This window comes from Nymphalis io, chromosome 6 (genome assembly GCF_905147045.1).
Source record: "Nymphalis io chromosome 6, ilAglIoxx1.1, whole genome shotgun sequence".
Taxonomy (NCBI): Eukaryota; Metazoa; Arthropoda; class Insecta; order Lepidoptera; family Nymphalidae; genus Nymphalis; species Nymphalis io.
This window is the reverse complement of record NC_065893.1, coordinates 5358595-5382192: the sequence shown is the minus strand read 5'-3', so window position 1 is coordinate 5382192 and position 23598 is coordinate 5358595. Positions and strand designations below refer to the sequence as shown.

The following is a 23598-nucleotide window of genomic DNA, read 5'->3' as shown; positions in this document are numbered from 1 at the left end:
CGGGCCGGCAAGGCGGTGACGGCTAGTACAGAACATTCTTCCCGACTGTACTGGCCGTAAAGAAAGAGTCAAAGATTTATTATTTGAAGTAATGAATTTAGTGTAGAAGAAAATATATATCTACTTGGAGAGTACGTGGGGCTTGAGTACGCTACAACTAGATTTATTACTGCTTCGCTTCACTTAGTTGAACATCTAATTGATAAAATTAACTAACTCTGTCTTGTACTATTTCTATTAAAGAAGCTAGATCATTTCTTTATATTATCCTACCTAATCTATTCTCATATATTTCTCATTAAATTAAAATAAATATTCAATTTCATAAATGTAATAGATCTTTCGATATTATAAATAGTAAGAAGTAATTTCGAAAGTATCATTTACTTTACATGAAATATACATTCCGTACTCGAATCAACGCTTCAGTTGTTTGAAATAATCTTTCATTCATGCGTGAAAATATTTGTACATGTTGAAAATGTAATCTTCATTTGCAAGTATGATTCAAAATTTAATATCATATACAAAAATCAATATAAAAAATAAAATTACGGCATTATTTTCTTCAATGGTTGATGTCTTATTATATTAACGCAAAGATCTATCATTGAGTAAACAATCAAAACACTTAATTATTATTATATTCAATTGTATATAAACAAACTAGATCTGAATGTCAGACTACATTTTATATGAAAATTTATTAGTATTCAGTATCACAAGCCAATTTAAAACGCTGTACCCCTTATATACCTTGAATGCATATTAAATAAGACCGTCTTCAATCTACAGGATTTTCCTTGAAACATGCTAACTAGAAGAGACAAAATGAATCTTAATATTCATTTTTTATAAACTCAATTCAAGCTCAGAACAAAATTGTATTTTAGATATTTTTTGTACTTAACATTTTTCGTTTGCCTCTTGGTCTATAAGGACAATTTAGTGCGGATGCCAAGTGAATAAAACTACATTTGGGATAATTTTCTTAAAACTCATTTAATAAAAACACAGCTTAATTGTAAAATAATTGAATTTAACAAAACACGATGATTAAAGAAAATTATATAGACACGTATCATTGAAAACTAAAATGCAAATTTTACATTACCACGACAGTGATAATTATATTGTAATCATAAAATTACTATAAGAAATTAACAATGAGTCTGACAAGACAGTGTGATAAATATAGAAGAAATTGCTAACATATTTTTCCACCATCTCGTAATAAAATATCATCTATTTATTGGAAATATATGTATATTATATTAATTATGTAATCCAAAATTTGAAATCTAAATAATGGTTTCACTCGGTATTACCTCATTGACCAATCATCTCAGGGTTATGATTATTGTGTTAGCACTGTCTGGTACATTTATCACAAATCTGTAACTCTACCCATATCTCTTTATTAATTTGTTATCCAATTATATCGACTAAAGAGTCAGGTCTTATATGATACTTATAATGAGTATTATCATGTAACAATAGGTCTCCGACAGGGAGAAACACCATGCCTTGAGCACAGAACCCGTGTAGAAAGGTAGAGGACTCTTTCTGTGTATACGGTCTTTCTTGTCCAAGGGGTTCAGATAAACTTCTCCGCCACTGGAGGTAATATACGCCTGTTACGAGAATAGTAAGGCTTTGGACATGGCGCACCACATTCTAATAGGGTGTGCCACTTTGGGACCCCAGCGCCTTACCCTATATAGGGTACCCTATATAGGCGGCTATATTTGGAGGAGACCTGTCCGCCATCATGGTATATAAATAAATAATTTCTTATTTCTTAAGAATAAAATATTATATAAAATTATAATTTACTTCGAAAATAAAACAAAATTTGTAATATATTTTGTTAATGTAACAATAATTTATAGAAAGCTCTTCATGTTAATATTTATCCTTGTCTAAGACGGACAACCTGCATAGAGAATTAACTAAGGAATTGCCGGTGCGGTTTGCGTAATAGACTAAAATCTGGAATAAGCCGGTATTATTCGGATTTTAAGCAAATACCAGTAGTTGTAAACTTTAAATATGAAAATGAAAATTCATTGAACATTGCATGTATCTATTTGCATTTATAGCTTTGAGCGCAGTATTCTTAGTAGATATCCCACTGCTGAGCAAATATGCGCTCTCCGGCTGCTTTATTCGGAAGAGTCTATCTAGAAATTATTTTTTCTTTCTATGTTTACGGGGTCTATCGTAAACGCAAACGAAATTATGTATTTTGATGTTAAATATATTGTGACAATTTCATTTTTTTTAAATAAATGAAAATGTGCACAGAAAAGTCTCGAACATTACAACATATCTATGTATGTAATACAATAATGTGGAGATTAATTAACACGTACCCGCATGACAAGGCGCTCTCTGTTCCACGCCTTTCTTTGAAAAGAGATTCAACTAAAATATTTACTCTACGAAACATTGGTCTAAAACAAATTCAAGCCCATATATTGCCTAGCCTATTTTAATTAATAATTAACGAAATGTCAAACTTTTTTAAATAAGAACAGAGGAGGAAAATATATAAGAAGCTCTCAGGTTAAAAAGATAGCACTTAAATAACTAGAGAAATTTAAAACTTTAAAACTGAATACAAAATAAACCTATATTTAACTTACCAAATATTTACCTAAATTTAACAAACAAATATTTTAAGTTTTTATTCTGGCTTTTGTTATTAGGAAAAAAAGTGTACTGATCTGTCTTAAGAAACGATAGGAAGTGAATTAAAAAAAGTAAAAAACCGTAATTATTAAAATTCTGAGTAAATTAATACTATAAATAAAATTATTCCATCGTTTGTAAATCTATATAAATATATATGTAAGTCAAGTATCTCATAGTTTCTCCTATTGCCTAGAGCATCTTGGCAGGTATATTTAATAACTAATTTTACGGAAATCGACTAATAATAATATGGAAAATAATAATTGTGAAACTGCATTTGCACCGAAATCCTATATGGTTAATTTTATTTCTTTAATTGTATTCTTATCATATGATCTTTTAGAAAAATAAAGTGGTCAAAAATTGAGAAATATTTGTCAAATAAACCATTCTTGAGAAACGGTTGTACAAGCATACGAAGATTAGAGCAATATAATGACATATATTATTATTTAACAAAGTCATTACCGAGGAGAGGCGTTGATTCTGTATGGTAAAAATAAAATGTAAGACGAAGGGGTGAGAGATCACTGAATCTCCGTTTCGTGCCCTTAAATTTGATTAGCTGTGTAAACTATGTGAGCATTCAGACAACCCTTTATAACATTAATCAAAGGTTAGAGTTTAATTAATGAAGGAAGTGCTAAGTTTTACGAGGGATTTATGAGATTAAAATTTTGAAATTAATTCTAATTTGATAAAGAATCTGAATAAAAATAACAATTTTTCCTTCATAAAACTTCTTGACGAGCTACGGTCTCATCCTCAACGAAAATTCTACGGTGCTTAAGCCTTACACGGCTCTACGGCTTACCTACACTGTGTATCAGGTTTCCGTATTATGGTATTTATGTTTTATGCTGCACAGTGGACTCTGGGCTTACATAAATTTTGCTTGTCATCATTCACTTGGAACATGTTCATAATTTGAACATATTACTTTCGCTTAAGATGCATGTGATATGCAATTTTTGTTTTTTATTTCCAACATTATTATTGTGTATTTAATCACCGCATTTAATCTATTTCAACATTGTCTTTTAACTATATTATTCAAATGAATACTTTAGAAGATATAACCAATTACAAATTATGTGCAATCGAAAAAACATTTCTACTCCCGGTCAATGTTCTATCTATAGACATTGATCTATGTTGACCATAAAATAAGAGCACAAACCAATTTTGATATTATTAGTGTACCTCTTTTATAACATACCTTTATAAACTAATAAATAAAAACGTTATTAAATAAAGATTCCTACTTAATATTTTCTTGCTAAGCGTACTTCTCATTTTTTTTTATAAGTATATTACACCCGTGCGATCTGAGACGGGACTTATATATTGTAGTCGTACATTTAACCTTTCTGATGTTTATATTTAGCCTTTGTTTTCAAATATTTTTTTTAATTCCTCTGCCAACAGCTTACAGCTTAAAATGTGGTTACTGGGTACAAGATACACAAGTCTACGTCATTCACATTAGGTAAGTTGGCAGCAATTTGTGGCTTCTAACTCGATGGACGGACTGTCTTGGCGTAGTGCACTTAACTTTGCGGTCACTCGATATTACTGAACATTATTGTAACTGCTACTAGTGACTAAAGTTCATATCCTTTAATATTAATAGAAGACAATTTGTGTTATGAAATATTATAAAATAAAAATGTTTCAAATTCAAAAGGCCATTCTAGTATGTACAAATGTAATGAATTGAAATCATTTGTTTCAGATTTAAATTTATTGTATTTTATTTTATAACATCCCCAAATGGAATTAAGGAATATTTCGACGATTTTAGTTTCGGGGTTTTGCAAATATTAAAGCTTAAGACATTTATTTCCTAAAAAAGAACAAAGTCCACTTAAACTTAGGAAATACCATTAAAAATAAATTACTATAACATAACTTATAAGTCTATTATGTTTTGTGCCAGTAAATAACCATTGCACAAATAAAATTTTATTGATTAAGGTTATCCTTTATTTGTTTTATTAATAAACATTATTCCCGTCAGTGGACACACAAATTAAAAACACGTACTATGTGTACATATTAAAATTAGTTAAAAGTGAATTAACAATTAAAATATATATATATATATATATGTTTGTTATATATTTGTATATATATATATATATATATATATATATATATATATATATTTACTATTAATAGGCCAGCGTTTGACTGTTGACTTGCCTGATATTAAGCATCGACACGGTCTAAGATATAGCACGCTTGCCTATAAGAAACCTGTTTACTCTGGATTTAAAGACACCAACAAAGTACCTTTCGGGAAATACGGACTCAGGCAAAGCATTCCAAAGTTTATAAATTAGTATATAAATTATAATTAAAAATGTAACTTACGAAAATTACCTTCCTATTAGTTAACAGAAAAAATATAAATAAATAAAAATTAGAATATTACGCGTCATATAATTTTGTACGCTTAGTTTTCCCGTACCCATTCTTCCGTACACAATTATTTTTATCAAAATCGAAAACTTCAGCTATGCCTAAAAATATTACATAAACTCGTTTTCTTACAATGTATGTAAGTAACTATGCATAATTAGGTAATTCAAATGAACTATTTTTCCATATCGTGGGAAGGATATATTGACATTTCGAAATAAAAAAATCTGTTTTATAATACAATATATTTAACGTTATAGTCATATCAAACAGTATATAAGTCGTGTATTTTTTGTAAGAGTGTTATGTTTTTTCTTACTACTTGTTCTGTCAGTTTTTCTAACGGCAATGTATATGGAGAATTACGAAAAATTATATCTCCAAGAAGCTCACCGTATCGTACCGTAACAGTTCCTTGTATGTTATAATCAAATATCGCATTGTATGGATGGAATTTTTTCAAAGCCTTAAAAGTTCAACGATTAATAAACTCCATGAACTTCTGTCGTACCTACTTAATCTGCAGTTTTACACTTTGAGGGGAAATAAGGAATATTATAAATAAGTCAAAGACGAGGTTATTTAATGTTACTACAACTCCTCTACATATCATATGAATATAATATTCAAAAGTTAAGAGACATTTTTGATTAAAAAGCAAAATTTTGCGAGAAATTTCTTATGTAACCGCCTTTTTCGACTTTATAAAATATGTGTAACAGTAATTATTTGTGATTATAAGTTCGACCAATTACAAATAAACTTCAGTTGCCATTAAACTTCAGTTAAATTTAGAAATAAATAAATTTTGATTTTACATTATCTACAGAATATTTAATTTTATATGAATATTGATAGATTCTAGTAATAAATTTTGTTCACGTTTTATATTGCCTGCAAGCATGGAGAGACGTCATTCTATTCGTGTCGGTTGGGTTACCGCTGTTTTGAGGTTGAACAGATCAGACAGTACAAAGTTTTAGAATATGTTTTCGTTGAATTCAAACTGCAACAGCCAAATTTATTAAAACAATATATATCGTAATAAATAATCAACCTTAATTTTCGTATATTCTCGACATGCTTGGAGTTATTATTATTTTTTATAGTATAGGTAGGCGGACAAGCATATGGGCCAGTTGGTAGTAAGTGATCACCAACGCCCATAGACATTGCATTGCAATTGAATAAATTGAATAGGCATTGCAAGAAATATTAACCATCGCCAATGCGCCACCATTCTTGGGAACTAAGATGTTAGTTGTCTTGCGCCTGTGACTACACTGGTTCACTCACCCTTTAAACCGTAACACAAAAATACCAAGTACAGCTAGGATATATTGTTACGCGAATAAGATACTCAAAATAAGAGCGTATTGTTTTCAGGGTTCATGTACATATATATGTATTTATGTAAATTTATTTATTCCGTCATAACTTTGAAATGCCTGAATTTTGGATGTATAGGGTATCGTTAAAATCTACATCATCCCGACTGACACTGGCTTAGATTCATTCTTTAATTCATGTAGGCAGGACATTCGTGATTTTTTTTTTGTTTTGAGGAACGCTGTAATATCATAAAATGGCAAAATAGTAAAATTTTGCATGTCACACTACACCCTGCCTAATTAAATATTGATATCACTTAATATATGAAGTATATATATTATATTATCTACACTTTTAGAGTCTACTTATTTATTCGATTACTTACTTTTAATTACAGTATACGTTTTTGACCATAATATAGATAATCTATACAGAAAGTTTTATTGTATTCAGAATATTAAATTAATATTAGAACATATAAAAAGTGTAACGCTGTGTAATAAAGTTGGTAAAAGGCGCTTTTAGGGTGTTATCATGGCTAGTGCAGACTCATTCATTAGAAATACTAACAAAGAAATAAAGAAAACAAAAAAAATTACATTCAATAATTTTTCACCATATTTAAACATAACAATATTAAATATTTGATCTCAATTTGCAACGTAATAATCACAAATGTAGTTAGGCAAGTTTGAAAAAAGTTTTACCAATGTCCGCTAAAACTTCACAAATAGTGATTTGGGAAACTTTCTATCACGCCCTAGAGAAATAAGTTGACTCCTACTTTCTTAACGAAATGATTGTCTACGTGTACGTTGTTAGATGTTGGCCCCATTTGCTTGGGTTGGATTTTATTTACTCTCTCTCCCAAAGGATAATTCACTTTATAAGCATCGTATCGACCCATCGGGACCTATAAAGTATTTTTCGCTTTTAGCAGGGAATAAGTAAGGGCTGTAATTGTGTGGAAGCAAAATTAGGTCACAATAATTTTTCTATCTGCAGATTTCCCTCCGGCGTTCTCGATTGACTTGCGATTCATGTAACCATAGATAAATATAATACAGAATTCAAAGATTAGAATACTTAAAATTATTGTAAATATAATTGTTCGTGTTCAAGGAATACGAAACATTCTTCATGTATAAAATTATATACATATATATTTTATCTCAAGAATATGTGTAGGTATATATAATGAGTTTATTAATACTCATTGGTCCTATAATTTCTTACGGGCAACTTTATAACAATTATTATACATTTCATTTTTAATTAAAGGTATAAAACTTACTTTGCTAAACAAAATTTTATATTTATAAAAGAAAAAGAAAATTTTAAACTTAAAATTATATTCAACCAAACATTTAACAACATGGTTAAATAAAATAAAAATAAGACGCAAACCATACTTAGACAAAATGCACTTTAACTAATTCAAAGCTATCGTGAAAGTTTTTAAGAAATCCTGTTTGGTATTTAACTCTTACGGCTATTTTTGCTTAATATGAAGTACACTTAGGTTATAACTGCTTGCACAAAAAACTACGACGAAAAGTTTTAGAAGTTTCCTCCGGCCCTCAACGTATTTCTCTTAAGAATATATTCTTTAAAATTTATTATTTATTTGTATACATTAATTCGAATGATATCCATATAAATTTATTTCGCGTATCTCGAAAACAGCTCTAACAACAGTTTTGCTTTTTTATATCATTTATATAAGTTTCGTTTCTGAAAAAATGCAATTTTTCACAAAAAAAAAAACAGTTTTTTATAACTAATTATATTAAAACCGAGCCAAGTTTGGTCGCCCAGCTACTGGGTATTTGATAAGCGCAATACTATAAGCAAAGAGAGTCAATAATATGACCCGTTGGACTGTTTTAAATAAACGTCAAAATCCCTGAGACAAAAAAATCTGACATTGATAATGCTTACGAAATTATTTTGCTATCACAAAACACTAAAAAGTATACAAAAATTAAGGTTTTTTTTAATTGTATTACTAAAAGAACTTAAAAGTAAAAAATAAACAGTTTTAGTTATTTATTTTTTTATAAAAAGCTATATTTAAAAATAAAGCTTTTAATTATTCAAAATAAATCACAGATCTTTGCAATCAAAGCTTTAAAATTGTTACTAAATTTTTCGTTCAGAATTAAAAACATTTGGTTTCAATAAGGCGTCGCATTTAAGCATTATTATTTTACAACGCTGAATGTTAGACGTGGAAGGGCAAAGGAAGTTGCACTTCTAAATTACTTGAGCTGCGTAATAAGTGCGCTTATAACAACACGTGTGCGGAATATCCTAGCATCAGACGGTGTTATTACCTGCATGATAACTGTTATCTGTGTACCAGATGCTCTTTATGTTTAGAAACCAATATACTTTAATTAATTGTATGTAATTAAACTCTTAAAGATTCAATTCATGTTATTATTATTAAATAATTAAGTTAATTAAATTAATCAGATTAAGTTTTCAGTTAATTTCGTCACCTTACTCCCTCAGTCAATTTAAGTTAACTAAACAAAATATTAAACTGTAATTGCAAAGAAAAGCAAAATGGTAGCTTTTATTCTGGTTAACAAATATGACGCACCTGATTGCAAACGCCGCGAAAAGTAAATATTGTCCGTGCTAGGTCAGGACTTGTGGACGCAGCACTCGACCTCTTTCATCGGATATCCGCAGAGTCCGTCACTCGTGGATACTCGAGCATTGGGCAATATTGACTTGCTCTGAGCACTAGCTACTGATTCTCCTGTAATACACACACTGAATGACCGCTGTCGATTGCCCTTTAATCTGAAATGTAACTAGATTTAGCTAGTTAAAAATTATAATTTGAGTCTAGATGCCCAACATGACATTATTATATATTCCAATCCATGCAATAAATAAGAAAAATAAGACAATTATTTACTATCGATGTGCAATTCTTAGAACGAATCTACGTAGCTTCGTTTAATTGTCCATTAGTCAACGAAACGACTAATTACGCGTCCATTAGTGTAGAAACACTCGGAGCAGTAATGGGCATTCAACTGTGGCGGTTGAATACAAGTCTAAGAGTGTACAATATGCAAAATACTTTTTAAGAGCTTGTCCGATCTAAAAAAAGATTAAAGTGGAATTTCTTCGATCGTGCTAAATTTTTTTTATTCCTTTTTGTATGTACATTAAGAAGCCGCCTCCAGTGTTGGATTTTATTTTCAAATTTTCTCTGTAATGGCCCGGAAGTCATCAGTTGCACCAAATTGTGTGATATAAATATAATACAAATAAATATATATATATATATATATATATATATATATTTATTATCTATAGATATTATGTATACCTCCTGTGTAGATGATTAGTCTTTAAAATTAGCCTGCGTAGCCAAAATTTGACACTAAAATACTAGCAGTATTGTTCATACAATACATATAAATTACCAGATATCACGCGTGCGTATCAGAATGATTTTACAATCAGACAGATTAGGTTTAAAAAATACTAGCGTTTACTATTTAGTATTTTTAATTTTCTTTTTTCGCATAAAGGTTCCGTATTGTGCATTTGGCTTTGCACGATCATTTGGTACCTAAACATACATTTTTATGAGTATGCTCGTATATATCACTACAGTGACGTAAGACTTATTACCGGCCTAAATAATTTAACTATAAAAGTAAAAAATATTATAATTTCACCGAAACAAAAAATTTTAAAAATATGTGATGAATTTATTTTATTTTTCTTAAAAGTACAAGGAATGCTTTAAAAACTGCTTATTGTCCTATATTACAAATAACAAATCTAATAATACTACATAATTGTAAAACTGTTATCCTATAACATAACACAAGCTTAAATATTTTTGTACAAAATCCGTACAGGTGTCGTGATTTAAACTCGTATGTTATATTCTAGGCGTGAAACTCTCTAATAGCAATTTGGACGGTAAATAGGACGTCGCGCTTGGAACCTACTTTACAAGAATTCCAATAATGAAATAAGGAACAGCATCTCAGCTACTTCCTAGCATATTTTGAAGAGAAGCCATATTTTAGTGCACATAGTAATTACACTCAGTTATGAGTTAAATAGAATGTCATACTAATTGATATTTTATGATTTTATGCACGTATAGAACACCTGATGATGATTCTTAAATTAAACTAATAAAGTTTAAAAATATTTACATAAAACAATATTATACAATACTAGCCATGTACACGATGAGTTATCCCATCGGAAACATTACCAACAATTAGCAACCCACTGAATTTTCTTAAGTATCAGTGTTTTTTGTAACTCATTTTACCTCGGTTACGGTACACTATCCATGTAATCTCTGATACCAAAAACATTATCTGCAATTAAATACACATCATTTACGGCCAAAAAAGTTAATCAAATGATCAATGAAAAAATTCTTATGATTTTCAATAGTTTACAAACTTCCAATATATAAATACTTCAGAACCTGGGAAAACATCCTGTAGCAAAGTTCTTGACTTCGTGGTTAAGGAACACACAGAAATTATGGTGCTATATTTTAGTGTTAAGCTATTTAACAAATACACTTAATGGTAACGAAGCACTTTTGGTTTTTCAAAAATAAATAACTAAATTTTAACTATTAGAACACTGATATTATTTAATTGCATATATGACAAATATTCATACAAACGATCATCTCTTATTAAAGCCACTTAAGTAACGATTTTTTTAAATGCTGTTCTAAGTATATATTATTTTGAAAATAGGTAAACTTCTATACAAATTTACATCACCAATTTCACCCTCTATGGTAATCAATTTTCAAAAAGGCTTTTATAGGTGTCTTAAGTGTTATCATCTTAGGAGATGAATTTTCACAGCGGTCTTTACCATACGTAACCTATTCCATATTTCGGACATCAGAAATGAAGATATTTTGATACAAATTTTCATACGCCATTTAACTCTTTTAGGAGATGAATTTTGAAAAATCCTTTCTTAGTGCTCACCCACGTTCTACAAGAAATTTCTGTGCAAAAATGCACCTTCTTAGACCTAGCTATTCCGGCTGTATGTTGCTTGTCTATCACTTATTTAATAAAAATGTATTTTCGGATACACCAGTTCATTTTTTACTTTTTTTTTACAAATATACAAATTTGTTTCAATTGCATATACTAAGTTTCTGCACGAGATCCAGCATTCAATCCACGCATTATTGTTAGACATATACTCAGTAACAGGCTTTACTATGTGTGTATTGCTTAGCGTCTTACAATATGCAGTATTTGAGCAGATAAATTAATACTCTAAATATTATTTGCTTGCGCATGCAAAGTTTTTAATACAAAAACAATTTATATTACTAACATAAAGAAATCATTATTATTATATATAGTCTAGTAGGAAAATAGTGCAAGTTGTGAAAACATTTTGTCGACGGCGTCATGTTGACTCAACCGTTTGTTTCCTGCATACAGTGTGACATTGTTTTCATCCTGGTTTTCCGGTACATAACAACAACAATATTAGAATAAAGTGCATCGATTTTAAGTTACTATGCTTGTTCAAATTTTCGCGTAAACAATGAATAGTCGAGGAAGACACGCTAAAACATATGTAGTACTTGTTTTATCTCTATATATTGAATACGTAAAATATTAGATTTTTCTTTAAACTAGGTATAAAATTCTTCCGACTTATTATAAATTTCTAAGAAAAATATTTTTTCAGGGATAAGCATTTTGCAGCTTTCTCACGAGAACTCTTCAGGACGTCAGGCAATTTAGAATACAGCACTTTTGAATGAGAATGAGACATCTTATATCTTATTATCCTATATATTATTCTAAATTCCATAGGTGATGTAGCTTTACATAGTACTTTAAGGCTAAGGGAATTCTTCTGAATTAGCACGAGACTAATTTTATTATATTTACAACCGCCATCTACGGATCTATGAAATAGACCAAATACTTTTAATATTTGAGGATATAATACTTACCAAGTTTGTTTATTGTTTTTATGGTTTATGTATGCCAAGGATCGTGACACAGATTAAAAAATATTTCAAACACGTACAAAAACATCCAGTAATATATCTAAGCAAACTTAGTGACAGAAAATAAAATATTTTCCTATGTGTTTATTGAAACAAATATATAATCTGTATTTGTAATATAAACCTGGAGAGCTAATTTGATTAAATCCATTAATATCCGTAGCTCTATATAAATAATTCTTTTTGCGTTAGTCCATATATCACATACGTCCGTTTATTGCGGTAGGTTGTTACTTGACCCTACGACTCTGAAGCTAAAGTAAGCGCTTTAGTTCTTAGTTGCACACGGTTTTTTTTTGTACTCGTAGTCATCTTCCACGCATCCATAAGCCAGTTTATTATGTTCCATAAAAGTAGGTATTTGGAAAGATTTCTTCATTAATAATATATTTAAAAAATATACAATTACAACTAATAATAATTGTTTGATGTGATTTTCATTCGTTTACTCTTATCTTGTCATAATACTTTCGTCTATGAAGTTTATCTTTCATAACCACAACACTTTCTGAAACGCCCAGAGGTCTTAAATTACTATATGAGATTTTGCAACTTCCCACTTTGTGTAACATGTCAACATAACTGTTAAACTTTCTCAAGTTATATACGGTCATCCGCAGCTTTACCACCTAAGTTTTATCCCCTCGTAATATATTTAGGTCACCTTAGGGATTGTAATATATGTACAAATGAAAATAACATCTACACACTATACTAACACAATAGATAGAACGCTATGTTGAAGGCACAGATAAGGACAGACAATTATTTGTATTAACTGAACAAGCATAAAATTATAAAACCGATTTGATATTGCATAGTCATTGATATCCTCCTGACCGATTTCGGTCACGGCGGCCAATCTAAATGGAGCTTACCCATCTGTGCAGGACATATTATAGTGCACAAATGTGTGCGCAAATACAGGCGCAATAGTTTCTTCACTCTTGTAATTCGATGATAGGGCAATCCGACATGACCGGAAAGAGTTCAGACGAAAGACCTACGGTTTAACGTGCTTTCCGAGGCATGGAAGAGTACACTTCCAACTATCACTCTTCGGACTGGAAAAATGCAATAACTTTTTATTGCTTTATTTATTACTAGGACCTCGGGATCTGCGGTATGATATCTAGCCAACGAGACGGTCATTATGCTTAGTATAATTTAAAAAATTTATATATGTGTATTTATAGAGCGGAGGCCTTAGCTCAGCAGTGGGACATTCACAGGCTGTTACTGTTACTGTGTATTTATACCAAGTGTTTAAAGATTTAACCGGAGTAGACTTTTTTCAATGTATGCTTTCATTACTGGTTACTATTATTTATGTGCATTTATTTACGAATAGAATAATACGAGCTCATAGTCCTTAACATAACAACATACATACAGCGCTGAGATAGAGATAATCTGTTAATGGTTTTTGTAGGGGTTAAGTTTTGTACTTCCAGTTCAAATTAAATACTTAATATTGTATGTACTAATAAGCCGAGACGACCCAATAGTTCTGACTACTGGGTCATCTCGGCTTTTTAGTACACGCGTTCAGACGTGTGAATCTTAATAATATTAATATAATAATATCCTGGGACATTATTCACACACGGCCATCTGATCCCAAACTAAGCAAAGCTTGTACTATGAAAACCAGACAACTGATATACTACATATATTACTTTTCTTTTGTAAATGCATACTTATATAGATAATTACACCCAAACTCAGGACAAAAAGACATGTTCATGCACACAAATGTCTGTCTTGGGTAGGAATTGAGCCCACAACCTTCGACGTGAAAGGCAAGTATCTACCAACCACGCCAACCGGCCCGTCATAATAATCTTAACCGATTATCGTGGGTTCAAACCCGGGCAAGCACCACTGAATTTCTATGTGCTTAATTTGTGATTATAATTCATCTCGTGCTTAATGATGAAGGAAAACGGCATGTGTCTTATTTCACTGAAATTCTGCCACATGTGTATTTCACCAACCCGGTTTGGAGCAGCGTTGAGGAATAAGCTCCAAACCGTCTCCTCAAAAAAAGAGAGGAGGCCTTAGCCCAGCAGTGGGTAATTCACAGGCTATTAATTTTATGTATTATATTATATTTTCGACGGTTGTGTTTAATTAAAAAATAAACGAATCAAATTTTCTCCATAGAAAAAAAACACGAAATGTTCACTAATCATTATTCTGTTTTGATTCATACTCTTAATGCTATAGGTTATTGAGAAAAATTTGATAATTTATTATATTTATAAATCAATTATCACAAAAATTCAATGGAGCAGTTTCAGATTTATCCTGTGATCTTCGGTTTAAATCCACCGAATTATTGAGTCAACTTGGTTCAAAAAAAACATTCCACGAAATAAATTAAATATACTATAGCTATATTATTTATTATACGAAATTTTATTTATAAAATTTTGCCATCAAAGTAACCTAAAATAGCATAAACTTTCATGATGTATTTTCTTATATTGGATTGTATTTGAAATTGTTTTAGGTATTAGATTTGGCCAAACCGCGCTAAATGTGAAATACATGTAATTAAACATTCATTAAAATACCGCTGCAATTAGTAGGGCTTAACGACTACCCGCTCAGGGCAGTCTTAGAGAAATTAACCTTGGCTTATCCCCTACTATGGAATCGAAAATCAAATATAATAGGTATTTATTCATAATGAGTACTTTCAACATATAAATATTATTATTTTTATTTCTTAAACTCGCAATACAGGTGTTTTTGTCCTTTTAAATTTCAAAAACTTTTTATCGTAGTAAAGATTTATTAGATTTTGGTAGACAATAAAATTAAATAGTTTAAGGTTATAGAGCATTCATTCCGCACAACAAGTTTAATGCCTTATTATTGTTGCCATTTTTATATCTTAAATTATTAGGTAATTTAAATACAATTATTTTATTGACTCTTACTAAACAATTGAGTAAAAGTCAAAATTACTAATATCTCGCTTTTGTTTGCAAGTTAAGAATCATGAATTCACTCGGGTAATCAAAAAAGACACAAACAGTAAGCACGTTTGAAAAAGGTTTTTCGGAGATCGACTTTATCCATAATTCATGGGGTTCCCCTTAAGGAATAGACAGTTAGATGTCGCCGAGATCACTGACACAACTTCTATACAATGGGGAATAATCCAATTGCTTCAAACTAAGACAATATATTTTTTGCTAAACTGCATTTTTTTTAAACATTAGTTGTATCAAAAATATATCCCGATGATATGCCTTTGTGCAAATTTATCTGGATACCCATGAGTTATCCCCCCGCCAAACTACAATACTTTGTGTTTCTGGATTTCGGTGTGAAGACTACTAACTCATCAAACCGGGGTAATTACAGGTCTAAGGCGCACAGTTACTATGGTTGGCGGTGCGTTAACTATCTAAGAACTGCTATATATTTCTTACTTTATATTATTTACTTAAATGTTCATAGTTCTTGTTCATAAACATCATAAAATAAGATTTATAATTTGTCTAAACATATTTTGATTAACTTATAATAACACTTATGTACATATATTGTATATTGCAATCTGTTTGGCTTATAACTATTTATAATTACACAAAAATGAAATATAACTTATGAAATTTTACATTCCATAACAAAATAATAATTAGTTTTGTTATATGCGTATAAAATATGAACCATTCTGTCAAACAAGCAATCCAGTTGATTCCACTTTGATTCAACTTAATTGCAAAACCATATAAAACAACTCTATATGTTTGATTTGATCGCGGGACCCTAAAACTGTCGTCGCCTGGGGTGAAAATAAATCTTGCAAGATACAAGAAGGACGCCGCCTGCACAGTAACTGAAAATCAACATTGCCACAGCGACCCTTGTTTGTCCATTAGCTTGCCGCGAACTAAGCAAACACAAGGCGATTTGTTGCCAAAGATTCCATTCTTACTAACGTTTTGGCACTTTTTATTTTCCTGAGTCACTTTACTTTTTATTAAAAGAGAAATAACTTGACTTATTGTTTTTAAATTATTTAATAAGTTTTAAAAACTTCAGACGTAACAAATAAAGTTATTGTAAGGGTTTGTTGAATAAATTACATTGTTTTGATTATTTTCTGTGGGTGTGATAAATAGATAATAACGAATACAATATATGTATGAAGTAATAAGCTTAATATGGAAACTAGATCCATCAAATTAATATTTTATATATTTAAGAAAGCAGACAAGCAAAAAGCTTAATTGAAATTTTGACTTTGAATTTGAATTGAAAGGTGACTTTCACATTTCAGTGTTCACATTGACAACATCAGAAACGTAAACCACGCAACTAACATCAACGCGAAGTCAACCACGAATCAAATCGGAAAGTATTACTGTTTGGAAGAAGAATAGCTTCCGTATGTTTAGTTCATTACCACACTTACGCAGACAAAGCACTATATATATAAAAGAACCTGTCCTCCTGCCGCTGCGACAGAGCATGCCCTTTGGTGTATTATAATATGTTACTACAAAGATAATACAAACTAAAACATAGTAATTTTATTCTCTTTGATATAAACATCCAATGAACAATGTCACTGAAGTAATCGCCTCTATACTGGCTGTCGTCTATAATAGCATGTACGTGAATATCATCGTTTTTAGACATGAGAAAAGAGTATAAAATTCTACTCTATTCAGTAGACATCGTGTTATAATAAAATTGAAGTTGTCGACTTTGACTGTAAATAACATTGCTATGTTGAGAACCGCTGTCAAATGCTGCAAGCAGCACGATGTATCTTCTTGGCAAATAGCCATATCAATTGATTAATCCAATTCCCGTATCTGAAATGAGAGTTTATATACTTCTAGTAACTTGGGAATGAAGGATGGACGAAATATTAAATAAAAAAGACTAAAATTTCATTTTATGGAATTTAAATTTCAAACATTTTAGTACCTAATGTATTGGTGATACGTTATATACCTTCATAAAAACAATATCATTCCTATAATTAAAACGTTATTTTTATATTGATATTCCTTAATAGTTAAATGTAATATCCGTAAAGAAGATACATTTTAAAAAAGTCGTACAAACTTAATAAACATTATACTCTTTGGCGAAGATCAAAAGCAAATATGATGTTTATGATATAACGTCATAATAAAGAAGGCTTGAAAAGTTTTATAAAGATTTTTTTAAACAAAATATAAAATATAAATTGTATTAGTTAAAAAACGAGTTTTTCGGTAGAAATAAAATAAATGAGCTATTAAAATAACGGTACAGCTATGTGGATTAAAAAGCCGGAAACATTATGTTATGATGATGTAAATTTCAGTAATCCCAACATTTTAAATCAGGAGCCCTTAAGATTTCGGAGATGTCCTGTAATTGTAACCTTAGGTAAAAAATATATAATTTGTATCTATTTTTTTAATAAATATATAATTAAGTACTTAAGCGTTGTTTAATAACTCTCAGCTGATTCGCAAATCACAACAGTCGATGTACAAAAGATGCTAGAAGCTGGTATGAATGTAGCCAAATTTAAAATGTCAAGTAGTACGAGAGGGGATAAAATAAGGCTTCTAGGAAAAATTGACAAGGCAGCAAAAGAGTGCTGTAAAAAATATAATGTTACTGATTGGCCTATAGCTACTTGTATAGAGTTAAAGACTTGTATAGTAAAAACAGGCTTATTGGAAACCGTAAGTATTTTGTAAGACATACCACGCACCCTATCATATAATCATGAAAGCTGATCATTTAATCAAATTACTGCTGGATATATGCCTCTCCAATGATACGCCAAAGCTCCCAGTTCTCCACCTCTCATATCAAGTAGGACCCCTCCACCTCCATCAGGTCATCGATCCACCTGACTGGAATCAACGCTGATTATTTTAAAATCTGCTTCAATGGCCTTCAACATACGTAATCAGCCCACAGGCACTTTAGTCTGCTAATCATACTAGCTATGTCAGTACGTCAGGTTCTTCTCCGGATAATTTAGTTTCTTTTTTATATGAGAGGAGTCAAATGGCAGGAGGCTCACCTGATGCAAAGTGGCTATCAACGCTTTTTGACATCTATAACACTTGCAGATGCTTGCAGATGCGTTGCTAGCCGATAAGAAATGATAAGCCTCTTTTATTGAAAGCTTTATGCTTGAAAGATACTCCGTTAATCACTACATAGCACTCAGTGGTCACTCAGTGACCTTGAATTTTGCATCCCATATTCACCTAATTACAATGTATTTTATTAAAAATTATATTGTTCGTTAGTTGTTTCACTCAATTAATAATTAAATATAAATAATATTTAAAATGATTAAACCTTTCCAGGAAAGTGAATTCATTTCACTTCAAAAAAACTCTGAAATTATTTTGACACACAACGTCACGTACTTTAACAAATGCAACGCTGGGCGAATTTTTGTCGACAATCCTTTTTTAGTAGTCGATGTGAAGGCCGGGACGGAAATATCGTTAGCTGCTGATGAAATTATTTTAAAATGTACTGGTGTAATAGATGATAAATCTATAAAATGCGTTGTATCCAAAGGCGGTAAACTTACTAGCCTTTGTAATGTGTGCACTAGAAATATAAAACATTCGAGACCACTGATAACGAAAAAAGACATCGAAATAATAAAATTTGCTTTAGAATATCAAGTAAGAAACAGTTTATTTATTTAATTTAACGTAACTATTAATTTATTCGAGAAAATTAAAGTTATAGGTAGCACATCAGAACAAATGGTCGAATTGTTATTTTTTTCAAGTTTAAAGATTTCAAGTTTGGTGAACCAAACTTAGTATATAAGATAGAAGGGCAATATGACATATTTCGTATATTTAATTATAGTATTATTAAAAATAAAAAAACGCTCAAAATTATAGAACTTTATAATAAAACTAGAATTAATATATGTATACATTTCCATATTAAAAAAATCCTTAAAACCTATTTTTTACAGATTGATACTATAATAATCAATTACGTTCGTCATCCCAATACAATAAAAAGAATAAAACAATTTGTTAAGACAATGAAACTAAAAAAACCATTTTTATTATGCGGCATATGTACTCAAGAGGGTCTTGAAAATATTGATGATATAATAAAGGTGTTAAAATGTTATTACTTAAAAAGAAACCATCGTTGAAATATTTTTATGTCAGTTATTTTCAAATGTTATCGCGATGTTATTTGGAGGAATTGGCTTAAATTTATAAACCTATTCAACAATATTATTATTAATTATTATGTCTTTACTGGTCTCTTTTCTCTTTAAATCCCTATTGTTAAAACTATTCATATAATGAATTAATTTATACTTATAAGTCCAATGAATTAATTTAATTAAATAGATTTAACATGTAATATTTTAGGAAACCGATGGTTTGATATTGTCCAGAGAATATTTACCTTACGAAATTGAAGCATCAAAACAGTATCGAATGACTCAAATTCAAAAAAATGTTGTGGGCAAATGTTTACAGGTAAAATTATAATAATAACTATTGTCAATCTATGCTAAGGTGAGATGAAGTCTCCATGACCAAATTTCCGCAGACCTAAGGAATAATATACTAATTATTATATAACTAGTACATTCAAAAAAGTTATTAAATAATATTATTTTATAGGCAGGCAAGCCATTGTATATATCTGGCGGCGTCTTTGAAAATGCTCTCAAAACTGGTGATTTCATCAACTGTGAAATATCAGATGTGACTAACTCTTTATTGGAGGGAGTTAGTGGCTTTATATTAAAAGATTGTTATGACACAGACATCATAGTAGAAGTGTTAAAAGGAATGAATGAATTATGTTATACTGTTGAACCGTTGATATTAAATAAGAAGACAAACTTCACTAGAGTAATCAATGAGGTGATTATATACAAACAAAAACAATATCTTATTTTGGTAATAATTTGATTTAGTATAGTAACAATATATACTGTCCAGCTTAAAGTACCAGTTAACGCTGCAGAGGCTGCTGCAATATCTTGTGTTACTATTGCTAATCAGATAAATGCACGGGTGGTTATAATACCAACTGTTAGCGGCAAAACGATCAGATTTTTGCATTGGTTGAGGCCATCCTGCTTGATTATCACTATCAATACTGACGTACGTGTCATGCGCTATCTTCGAGTCTACAGAAGTGTAATGCCACTTATGTATAAAGGTTAGATATATGTTGTATTAATTTAAATATGTTACATTTTTATAGATCGGTTAATTCTGATAAGCCGGTTAGCGTCGTTGGTAGATACTTTCCTTTCACGGCGAAGGTTGTATGTTCGATTCCCATCCAGGACAGACATTTGTGTGCATGAACATATCTGTTTGTCCTTAGTCTGGGTGTAATTAACTATATAAGTATGTATTTACAAAAGAAAAGTAGTATATGTTCTATTTATATATGCGCCAGGAGGGCAAATGACTCTACTCCACCTGAGGGTAAGTGGTAGTAGAGTCCAAAAGCGACGACGGCCAGTACAGTCGGGAAGAATGTTCTGTACTAGCCGTCCCCGCCTTGCTGGCTCGCAAGATGCCTCTTCACGCTTCACGGAACCCGGGTTGTAAAAGGAGGGGAACACATAGCTAGTAAGGAATTCCATTTATTGAAAGTGCGACAAAGAAAGGAGTTGCCAAATTTCTTTGTGCTCGATGGAATTGATGTCATAGTTAGACGGTGACATCAAGAGCCAGCACGCGTAGACTTATCAAGGAAGGAGGAAACAGGAATTAGAGAGAATAATTCCTCAGAGCACTCGCCGGGATACAGTCGATAGAAAGCGCTCAGCGCTGCTATCTCTCGACGCAATTGTAAAGGCTCGAGGGTGTTTGTGACTTTTACGTCACCAATAATGCGGATCGCACGTCGCTGCAACCGGTCCAAGGCCTCCAGTAGGTACTTAGCGGAGCTATCCCAAAGGTGCGAGCAATATTCAATGCAAGACCGTACCTGTGTTTTGTACAACAGGCACAGTTGTTGTGGCGTGAAAAAACGCTGCACCTTGTTCAGAACTCCGAGTTTCCGTGAAGCTGTTTTTATAATAGCCTCGATGTAATCCCTTGGACTAAGGTCGCAGCGAACGTCCATCCCCAGCATGGCGATTTTGCTTTGTATCACCAGCGGAGTGCCACAGAGGGAGGGAAGAGGAGAAGAGAATGGAGACATTTTCGCTGTGAGAGCAACATTATCAGAACCCCATTTGGCGATGAGCTCTAACGTCCTATCGAGTTCAATGACAAGATTCTTCCGCCTCTCCTCAGTTTCCGCTCGCCCAGCCACTACACGCGTACCATGCACTGTATAGTGCATGGCGGATATCACGAACACATCGCGAAGAGAGAGAAAGTTGGAACAGGCGCGTTAACACAGGAGACAGCTCCACCGCGCACTTCTTCAGCTCTATGGTATTCCATCGAGACCGCTAGCTTTCCGTACATCAAGTGATTGCAGCTCCGCACGTACATCACGTTACCTGATTTTGATGTCAGGCATCGTGTGGCCACATGACGGTATTGTTGGTAACAGCGCACTACAATCATCGATCACGGAGTTATCGGCAAAGTGTTTAGCCTTCCTACAGGACTTGGAATTTTTACTGTAGTTTGCTTTCATACATATATTATATTATAAATTTGTACCTTTTTATAAAAACATTCAAATGAAATTACGTAAGTGTGAGAAATACTTCAAAGAGCGACTTTAATAGTCATTAGTGAGGTAGAAGTTCTTTTCAGTGTTTTTTATTTTAAAATTATATCTATGAACGCTTCACAGTGACTTTTATAATGTACGTACTATAATTTTAATATCTTGGTTCATTAAAATATTAAATGAATACATAGGTGAACAACATAACAATTGGGATAAGAATATTTCAGCGCGTATCTTCTTAGGCGTGGAATATGCAGTCAAAAGAAGTTGGCTTTTGTATGGGGATACGTACATAACACTTCAACGAGGATCCGAATTCAGCTCTTTTTGTGATACAGTCAGAATTTGGAAAGTCAGCATTACTAACAAACCCATAGTAGAGTACGTATTTTAATTTGTATTCAAAGATACGACCTGTTTAAAAAACATAATTATTATTGTATTAAGAAACATTGATAATGTACAAATAGACATTAAAAACGTCGACGACATGCGTAAAGAACATTAAATTATGCTCTAGAAAATATTCAATTATTTATTTCTTATAATTAATATCGCTCTATTAAGGATACATTTTATGATTTTCTTTTCAGATGTCCTGACGATGACGCAAATCCTTTTCTCTCTGACATGTATTTAGAGTAAATATTTTAACAAAAACATGTAATTTATAAAAAAATATATATTATTCTTTGTTTTATTTTAAGCATTTATGCTTTCTTTTAAATAAATTATTAACAAAAGTTCAATTATATTATTTATTATTAAAAAATATTAGGGAGAAACTTTGCGTTTGAAATTAATTTATTGTGTTACACGCAACAAATTACAACACTTTAATTAGATATCTAAATTTTACTCAGCAGGTTACTTCAAAAAGAGAATGTTTATAAGAATCTTAATATGTTGATTTTTTAATAAAATACAATTGTAAAATTAAAATAGACTTAATGAATATGGTGTCACGGGGTCTCGTGTGTACGGGGTTCGTTGCACCAAGTTACCGTTACATTAATAAAACTCATCATAAAGATTATAAAATTTTAATTATAAAATTTATAACATTAAAAAAAACAAGGGTGTGGGCCGTTGACAGTATCTGGTCAATTAAGTTAACATTAAAACAATAAAATATTATAAGTTAGTTGTAGTTGAGTTGGCATCGGCATTAAGTGATAGACTTAAATAAATAAATAAGCAGGATAGTGCAAGCGCTGAATGCATTGTCGCAATGAGTGAACAAATAAATAAAAGCAGTGCGAAGCAGCAACAGCAGGCCACCGATCAAGCAGCCTCCTCCACAAAACAGCAGAGCCTCCAACAGCTCCAAATCAGCCACAATTCCTCAATTGAGTCCACCGAAAAATATTATATTACTTTGTAATGCAATATAC

The 23598-nt window shown here is 31.1% G+C and overlaps 1 protein-coding gene across 1 annotated transcript in view; it reads left to right on the top strand.

Annotated features, from left to right (window-relative positions):
* LOC126769214 (pyruvate kinase-like) overlaps positions 1–22875 on the top strand; it is a 36028-nt gene extending 13153 nt beyond the window's left edge. Inside the window, exons 2-9 of the mRNA XM_050487853.1 lie at positions 17999–18225; positions 18865–19194; positions 19500–19649; positions 19915–20025; positions 20173–20418; positions 20497–20719; positions 22396–22585; positions 22798–22875. Of these exons, the coding sequence (XP_050343810.1) occupies positions 17999–18225; positions 18865–19194; positions 19500–19649; positions 19915–20025; positions 20173–20418; positions 20497–20719; positions 22396–22585; positions 22798–22849 (1529 nt within the window). The 3' untranslated portion in view covers positions 22850–22875. The remainder of the gene's footprint in view (positions 1–17998; positions 18226–18864; positions 19195–19499; positions 19650–19914; positions 20026–20172; positions 20419–20496; positions 20720–22395; positions 22586–22797) is intronic.
* The last annotated feature ends 723 nt before the right edge of the window (positions 22876–23598 follow it).